We start from the raw sequence: 9,514 nt of genomic DNA, 5'->3' as shown, positions 1-9,514 counted from the left end.
GTTCTGTGTCCCTGAGTAACAATTCTGTGTCTGTGCGAGTAACAATTCTGTGTCTGTGCGAGTAACAATTCTGTGGCCCTAAGTAACAGTTCTTTGGCCCTCAGTAACAGTTCTGTGTCCCTGAGTAACAATTCTGTGTCTGTGCGAGTAACAATTCTGTGTCTGTGCGAGTAACAATTCTGTGGCCCTAAGTAACAGTTCTGTGGCCCTCAGTAACAGTTCTGTGTCCCTGAGTAACAATTCTGTGTCTGTGCGAGTAACAATTCTGTGGCCCTAAGTAACAGTTCTGTGGCCCTCAGTAACAGTTCTGTGTCCCTGAGTAACAATTCTGTGTCTGTGCGAGTAACAATTCTGTGTCTGTGCGAGTAACAATTCTGTGTCTGTGCGAGTAACAATTCTGTGGCCCTAAGTAACGGTTCTGTGGCCCTCAGTAACAGTTCTGTGTCCCTGTGTAACAATTCTGTGTCTGTGCGAGTAACAATTCTGTGGCCCTAAGTAACAGTTCTGTGGCCCTCAGTAACAATTCTGTGTCTGTGCGAGTAACAATTCTGTGTCTGTGCGAGTAACAATTCTGTGGCCCTAAGTAACAGTTCTGTGGCCCTCAGTAACAATTCTGTGTCCCTGATTAACGTTTCTGTGGCCCCAAGTAACAGTTCTGTGGCCCTCAGTAACAATTCTGTGTCTGTGCGAGTAACAATTCTGTGTCTGTGCGAGTAACATCTCTGTGTCTGTGCGAGTAACAATTCTGTGGCCCTAAGTAACGGTTCTGTGGCCCTCAGTAACAGTTCTGTGTCCCTGTGTAACAATTCTGTGTCTGTGCGAGTAACAATTCTGTGGCCCTAAGTAACAGTTCTGTGGCCGTCAGTAACAATTCTGTGTCTGTGCGAGTAACAATTCTGTGTCTGTGCGAGTAACAATTCTGTGGCCCTAAGTAACAGTTCTGTGGCCCTCAGTAACAATTCTGTGTCTGTCCCTGAGTAACAATTCTGTGGCCCTAACTAAAGTTTCTGTGGCCCTAAGTAACAATTCTCTGGCACTCAGTAACAATTCTGTCTGTCCCTGAGTAACAATTCTGTGGCCCTAATAACGTTTCTGTGGCCCTAAGTAACAATTCTCTGGCACTCAGTAACAATTCTGTCTGTCCCCGAGTATGAATTCTGTGTCCCTAACTAGCATTTCTTTGTCCCTAAGTAACGATTCTGTGGCCCTCATTAACAAATCTGTGTCCCTGAGTAATAGTTCTCTGTCCCTAAGTATCGTTTCTCTGTCCCCAAGTATCGTTTCTGTGGCCCTAACTCTGTCCCTGTCCCTAATACAGAGCGGTCTGCCTCTGTTCAATGACTGCAGGCAAATGAAGAATTCCAAAATGGCCGCTATTTATAGCTCGACCATTACACAGTGCTAGCTGGCTGGCTGCTGATTGGCTGATGCGATCACATGTCGTTGAGGAATGCATTATGGGTCAGCGCGCCTTGTCTGCGCGCCTTCCCAGACATCCCCGCTCCGTCGCCGCACATGTCAGCCGCCATTTTCGGAAAAATTTCGATTCGCGCGTCCGAATTAGGCTATTTTTCGGATTCGAAATCGAAATTTTTCCGATATTCGACTCGAATTCCACTTCGGCTACTTCGATTCGCTCATCTCTAGCTATAACTAGAGATGAGCGAATCGAACCAGGCAAACCGGAATTCGAGTCGAATTTCAGGAAATATTCGATTCTCATCCTTCTCCTTCTCCTTCTTCTCATCCTTCTCCTTCTCCTTCTTCTCATCCTTCTCCTTCTCCTTCTTCTCATCCTTCTCCTTCTCCTTCTTCTCATCCTTCTCCTTCTCCATCTTCTCATCCTTCTCCTTCTCCTTCTTCTCATCCTTCTCCTTCTCCTTCTTCTCATCCTTCTCCTTCTCCATCTTCTCATCCTTCTCCTTTTCCTTCTTCTCATCCTTCTCCTTCTGCTTCTCCTTCTCCTTCTCCTTCTTCTCATCCTTCTCCTTCTTCTCATCCTTCTCCTTCTTCTCATCCTTCTCCTTCTCCTTCTTCTCATCCTTCTCCTTCTTCTCATCCTTCTCCTTCTTCTCATCCTTCTCCTTCTTCTCATCCTTCTCCTTCTCCTCATCCTTCTCCTTCTTCTCATCCTTCTCCTTCTCCTTCTTCTCATCCTTCTCCTTCTCCTTCTTCTCATCCTTCTCCTTCTCCATCTTCTCATCCTTCTCCTTCTCCTTCTTCTCATCCTTCTCCTTCTTCTCATCCTTCTCCTTCTCCTTCTTCTCATCCTTCTCCTTCTTCTCATCCTTCTCCTTCTCCTCATCCTTCTCCTTCTCCTTCTTCTCATCCTTCTCCTTCTCCTTCTTCTCATCCTTCTCCTTCTCCTTCTTCTCATCCTTCTCCTTCTCCATCTTCTCATCCTTCTCCTTTTCCTTCTTCTCATCCTTCTCCTTCTCCTTCTCCTTCTTCTCATCCTTCTCCTTCTTCTCATCCTTCTCCTTCTTCTCATCCTTCTCCTTCTCCTTCTTCTCATCCTTCTCCTTCTTCTCATCCTTCTCCTTCTTCTCATCCTTCTCCTTCTTCTCATCCTTCTCCTTCTCCTCATCCTTCTCCTTCTTCTCATCCTTCTCCTTCTCCTTCTTCTCATCCTTCTCCTTCTCCTTCTTCTCATCCTTCTCCTTCTCCTTCTCTTTCCTCATCTCCAAGGGCATTTAAATTAAAGGTACAGTGTTCTGCACTAATTTAAAGGCTCTCTGAAGCCTAGAAACCCTTTTTATATGTCATCTTCGTAGCGAAGAAATTCGCATCGAATCGAATTTCACACTGGAATTCGCCGAATCAGCCGAATCGAATTTTTGAGAAATTCGCTCATCTCTAGCTATAACCCATGGTTGGAGGTATTCTGTATACTACATGCACATATACCCGGGTATAATTGCAACCTCCCAATTTATGGTAAATTGTAATTCCTGAATGTTATTCTTATGCATCCTGTTTTATGTGGCTGCTTTATATAAACTTTGCATTAATCTCATACAGGTGGGTGACATGTTTTCATGTTAGAAATATAAGCTGGGGGCATTAATACTGCTATGTATAGTTACTGTAAGTTGTCTACATGTTACATTCCTAGAAAGGGGTGAGTTTCCTCAATTGCAGGATCCCTATTCTAGGTGGAGGCACTGCCATTTGTATTATCACAACCCCCTCTTCCATATAGCGAAGGCTCAGGATTGCCTACTCATATACAGGTTAGCGCCATAGCTTGTTTGGTGTGGGCCATTTCACATAACCCCCCCCAAAACAGGGCTACATTTGGAGGCACTGCTCAGAGCGAAGTGGGTTTAATAGTCAGTCATGGAGGAGCAACACGAAGAAAAGTGGCGCCCTCAACCTACTCCTAGAAGGAGGTACCTTCCCTCTGTCCCACAAAATGTCAGAGTAAAAGAAGAACAAATGCCAGTTAACTATTCTTATCAGGAAGATGTCAATATTTCACAATCTAGTGAGAATGCTGTTGGCACTTTAAATCAACTGACTGAGATGCTAGCACAAGGGTTACAGGCGGCACATTATAGAAAGCTAAAAGTGTTCTCTGGTAATGTTCCTGTACCACAAGGAGAAGAAGCTTTTGAAGTTTGGAAAGAGCACACCCTTCAATGCTTGAAAGAATGGTCCTGCTCAGAGGAAGGCAAGCGTCAGCGTGTTATGGAAAGTCTGCAATCTCCAGCGGCAGAACTAATCCGCTTGTATCGAGATACCCATGAGGGGGTAAGTGCAACAGACTATATACAAGTACTGTCTGACCATTTTGAACCATACTATGACCTTGAACAGATGGTTGCTGACTATCGTATTACCCGTCAGAAAGAAGGAGAGAGTGTTTCCACTTTCATTAATCGATTGCAGTTACTGTTGTCACGTCTGGTGTATCACACTGCTATACAGCCTGATGCAGTGAATTCAATGAGAACTAGTCAAGTAGTACAGGGATTGTTACCTCATCATCCTCTCGCACAGCTCCTCAAAGTGAAGTTATCTGATGATATTCTTCCTCTTCATGGACTAATGAAGTTAGAAATTGGAAGCTGACATTCAGTTTAGCACCCCTAAGAAAGTGAAACAACCTTTTAAAGAGGACCTGCCTTCTCGTCCTGTTCAAAATGATCAACCTGAATTCACTTGGTCCAAGTCTTCCATTAACAAGCCCGTTGCATTACACAGAGGGAGAGACTCTAGAAAGTGCTTCAGGTGTGGTCAGACGGGCCATTCAGCTAGACAATGTCATGACGATTATGAGGGAACGGTGCAAAGTGTGTCATTCCCTGTACAAAAGCACAAAGGACGACTGAAATATTCAAAGTCAGGATCAAAACAGCCTATCATAGGCTCCAAGTCCATTGTTAACGTTACTGTCAACGGACTTAAAACTTCAGCTTTGTCTGACACTGGGTCTCAAGTTACCCTTATCTATCGTTCCTTCTATCAGAAGCATTTGAGCAACACACCACTTCAATCTACTGGACAGATGAAGTTGTGGGGGTTGAACTCTAAGTCATACCCTGTTGATGGAAGCCTGCGCATAATTGTTACTGTACCTGGTTTAGAGGACAAAGGTGTTCCTCCCATGGAGATCACTGCACTTGTGTGTCCCGACACTGGGGACTCCAATGCCGCTCCTGTGATATTAGGTACTAATTGTAAAGCAGTACACTGTGCTTTTCAGACGTTTCTTGAAGGAGGTCGAACTGCTTCTTTTGATCAAATTGAACTGTCTTCTGATCTTAAAGAGCTTTGTAATGTCCTCTCTGTTGGCTATCAACACGGAGTGGTGTATCACATCGGTAGGCATGCAGTGGAAATTCCTCCAGGGGGAGAGAGAATACTAAGGGTTGCTTCCAGCATTGCTCCTGAGCTACTTGGAGATGGCAGTTACGTCCTTATGGAAACACCTGAAGAGATGATCAACAAAGAGGGGTGGAAGGTGATTCCTGAAAGGAAAGACTGGAGAGCCAGAGTGGACCTATCTACGGTTGTGACTGTGAGAAACTGTTCACCTTACCCCATTGTAATTGATCCTTACCAAAAGGTAGCCCATTGCTATCCTGTGTTTGGTGTTAACCCCTATGCTGAAGTGTGCAAAGTGCAAGTTGAAGGTACCGCTCCTACTGTTGAATTTGATCTGACTGATCCAAACTTATCAGAGCTTTGGGTTCACAGATTGACACAGCAGTTATCAGAATTACCAGAAGTATTTTCTATGGATGAAATGGATGTAGGCTGTGCCAAAAGTGCTCAACACACTTTCAGGCTAACAGATGCCACTCCCTTCCGGGAAAGGCCCAGAAGGATAGCTCCAAAGGATGTTGATGAGCTCAGACAGACCTTACATCAGATGAAAGATCAGGGGATCATTGCGGATAGTAAAAGTCCCTATGCTTCACCTATTGTTGTGGTAAGAAAGAAGTGTGGATCTATTCGCCTATGTGTGGACTATCGAACCCTGAATCGAAGGACAATACCTGATCAGTATACACTACCCAGGATAGAAGAGGCTTTGGAAGCTCTGAATAAATCAGTGGTTCACAGTTCTTGATTTGCGGTCAGGGTACTATCAGGTTCCAATGGCTCCTGAAGACCAAGAGAAAACAGCCTTCATATGTCCTTTGGGCTTCTATCAGTTTACCCGCATGCCATAAGGCATAAGGGGTGCACCAGCAACATTTCAAAGATTAATGGAACGCGTTTTGGGTGATTTAGTGCCACGAGAGTGTCTTGTGTACCTCGATGACATTATTGTATTTGGAGCTTCATTGGAGGAACATGAAGAACGTCTCATGCGAGTGTTGCATCGTCTAAAGGAGGAAGGGCTGAAGTTGTCTTCAGACAAGTGTAAGTTCTGCCGTTCATCTGTTACCTATGTAGGCCACATTGTTTCTGCTGAAGGAGTGGCCACAGATCCTGCCAAAGTTGAAGCAGTTGTGAATTGGCCACGACCTCAGAATATCACAGAGTTACGTTCATTCCTTGGATTCTGTGGTTATTACCGCAGATTTGTAGAAGGATATTCCAAAGTGGCCAAGTCCCTACATGACTTGTTGAAGACTGATTCGAGCGGTCAAGAAAAACAGAAGAAATCCACCAAAAATCCTTTTGGCGATAAGTGGACTTCAGCCTGTGAGGATGCCTTCATTCAGTTAAAGAAGAAGTTAACAGAGGCACCCGTTCTGGCCTATGCTAATGCTCGAAAGCCGTATGTTCTCCATGTAGATGCTAGCTTTGAAGGACTGGGTGGAGTGCTACACCAGGAGTATCCAGCTGGGTTGCGACCCGTCGCCTTCATCAGCCGAAGCCTCACAGTTAGCGAGCGCAATTACCCAGTTCACAAGTTGGAATTCTTAGCTCTCAAATGGGCTATTGTCGATAAGTTACATGATTATCTTTATGGAGCAGCTTTCGAAGTAAGAACGGATAACAATCCTTTGACATATGTCTTAACCACAGCAAAACTAGATGCCACTGGACATCGCTGGTTGGCTGCTCTATCAAATTATCAATTCACCTTGAAATACAAACCTGGTCCAAAAAACATTGGTGCAGATGCGTTATCCAGACGCCCTGGGTTAACGCCTGTCTCTGAAGACAATGAATGGGAGGAAGTCCCTGGTCCCGGTGTTGGAGCACTATGTTCTATGGCTGCAGTAGTGGACGATAACATGGCTTTCTCAGAGATGCGGCTCATAGACTCCATAGGAAGTGGACCTGATGCTGTACCAGACATGTTTGCTTACCCAGCAGCCCTAGGCTCATTTGAGAACTGTTCTATATCTCCTCAGCGGATGATTAAGAGTCAAAAGGCTGACCCTTTGATTGGACCTTTATATAGAGCAGTTAGTGTTAATGATCCAGAGATATTGAAGAAAACCTTGCCTGCTGAATGTAGCTCATTTCTGAGAGACTGGGATAAATTCAGGATTGAAAAGGGCCTACTCTATTGTGTGACTCTGTATCATGACCACCCAGGGAGACGTCAACTGGTTCTCCCTTATTGTTTTCGAAAGATGGTTTTCAGAAGTCTACATGATCTTCATGGTCATTTGGGGCCTGAGAAGACCTATGGCTTGATTCAGGACCGCTTTTATTGGCTCAGAATGAGAGAAACTGTGAGAGAAATGAGAATGAGAATGAGAGAAACTGTGACTAGCCTTTGTAGAAGGTGCCTCCGTTGTCTGAGACGAAAAACCCTCCCAGTTCGAGCTGCCCCAATGGGACATTTACAGAGTTCAGGACCCATGGATTTGGTTTGTATCGATTTTCTATGCATTGACAATGATTCAAGAGGAATTGGGAACGTGTTGGTAGTGACTGATCACTACACCCGGTATGCACAAGCTTTTCCTACCAAGGATCAAAAGGCAGTGACAGTCGCCAGAGTGCTTTGGGAGAAGTATTTCATCCACTATGGCTTACCCCACAGATTGCATTCGGATCAGGGAAGAGACTTTGAGAGCAGACTAGTTAAGGAATTACTTCAACTGCTCAACATCCATAAAAGCCGGACTACCCCTTATCACCCTGAAGGTGATGCTCTCCCTGAGAGATTTAACAGAACTTTGCTTGATATGTTAGGTACTCTACAGGTTGATGATAAACGTACTCGGAGTCGTAAAGTTGAAGCCATGGTTCATGCTTACAATAGCACAAGACATGAGACTACAGGATTCTCCCCTTATTTCTTAATGTTTGGAAGGGCGCCTAGACTGCCAATAGACCTCTTGTTATGGGTCTCCACTGATGGTGTCGATCATCAAAGTCACTATCAGTATGTAGCTCGTCTGAAAGATACCCTTAAGTCAGCTTATCGTTTGGCTGAAGAAAATGCTGCCAAGATAAATGAAGGGAACAAAAGGAGGTTTGATCGTCGTGTGAGATACAGAGAATTGAAACCTGGTGACCTGGTATTGCTTAGAAACTTGGGCCCTTCTGGGAAGCATAAATTAGCTGACCGATGGAGGAATGAGATTTTTACAGTGGTGGGCAAATTACCTGGAATTCCTGTGTACAAAATAAAGGGACCAGAAGGTAGAGTAAAAGCTTGGCATCGAAACCATTTGCTCCCTATTCCTCAAGTCACTGATGATGATGACTCAGAAGATACTGTGGGAAGGGACTCCCCACAACCTCAGGCTAACATTACAACTGACCCTCCTGACTCTAATGAGAGTGACTGGACTGTAGTTCCTGAGATTCAGAGCCCAACAGCTTCTCCTCTTCCAAGAGAGTCACTGAACCCTAGATCTCCAGAGTTTGTGCCTGAGTCAGTGAGTACGCCTAACCAAGGATCTAGTTCTACTCCACAATCAGTGCCATCTCTTCCCATGACACAAAGCCCTCATTCAGTACCTGAAAATCAGGGATTACCTCATAGGGAAGTGCATAGAGGAGGAAGGGTTAGACATCCACCACCTGTTTTGACTTATGATACTTTGGGAGATCCCAGCATCATTCCTCGTCCCATCTATACCATGCCTGGGTAGGGGCAGTATCTAATCTGGTCAATATGCTACCTGTATTTGCATCACCTGGCATGTATTTATACTAATCTGTTGTTTTCTTTAGCAAACCATTGTAATGGAGAGAGGACAACGTTGTGTATTTGAAATTGAATTTCATTATTGTATATAATGTGAGCTTCCTTTGACGGGACGTAAAGGTTTCACCAGGGGGAGAGTGTAGGGAACTGTTATTTTATACACTAGTTGTGGTTTGTTTACATCCATATACAGCCACAACCATAGAGGTCCCATTACAGACAAGTCCCTGGGTGTGCTTCCTGCCCCTACAAGGAGGTCAAGAAACCCCAGGATGTTATATAGTTGTTTTCCAGGAGGTATCAGGCAGAGGGTGCCAGCCTGCCATGTGCTATGTATCTGGGGGGAACTGTATGGGGATTCTGTGAGTAATGATCCAGATTAACAAGGCTGCTATCTATGTAGTTGTTACTGAAGCAGATTAGGTCTGCCTCTGTTATATTTCAACTTCTGTATTGGAACCCTAATATCTCTGTAAGAGAGAGATTTGTGGTTCATTATCATTATTCTATTTACACTGCAGAATCCTTATAGTTGTATATATATATATATATATAGATCCGTGTTTTCACCTGCATAAGACTGTCAGGGGAACTTTCTGTTAATTGCAGTGTATCTTTGCAGCCTCTTTGCTTAAAGCCATAGCACCCTTATTGGTCTGGATCTCCCTTTAGCTAGGATTAGCATAGGGAGCGTTGGATAGATTAGGCTAGAGGTAGGTTAGGCATCCGACGGCCACTTAGACAGATAGAGGCCCGGTTGCGGTGACAGCCCAGTTTAGGGATAGGGACTAAGAGTGAGGATAGATAGAGCATTTTATCCTTTTAGGTGATGCATCGCTGATCTTCAGACAAGCAGTGCAATCATCCGCATGTTACTTGGACGCCATCGCAGCATCTAAAGTGGAAGCGGGCATCTTATTGACTCTCACCTCTCCAGGG

At 44.6% G+C, this 9,514-nt stretch overlaps 1 protein-coding gene across 1 annotated transcript in view; it reads left to right on the top strand.

The window, feature by feature from the left end:
• The first annotated feature begins 5,717 nt into the window (after window positions 1-5,717).
• LOC149461887 (uncharacterized) overlaps window positions 5,718-9,514 on the top strand; it is a 76,650-nt gene continuing 72,853 nt past the window's right edge. The window contains exon 1 of the mRNA XM_089677734.1: window positions 5,718-8,307. Within this exon, the coding sequence (XP_089533860.1) occupies window positions 5,718-8,307 (2,590 nt within the window). The remainder of the gene's footprint in view (window positions 8,308-9,514) is intronic.

The sequence above is a fragment of the Staurois parvus genome, unplaced genomic scaffold (assembly GCF_062004578.1).
Source record: "Staurois parvus isolate SC_StPar_1 unplaced genomic scaffold, SC_StPar_1.0 ptg000191l, whole genome shotgun sequence".
Classification (NCBI taxonomy): domain Eukaryota; kingdom Metazoa; phylum Chordata; class Amphibia; order Anura; family Ranidae; genus Staurois; species Staurois parvus.
Note: the sequence above shows the minus strand (reverse complement) of the source record. Positions and strands in the feature narration are given on the sequence as shown.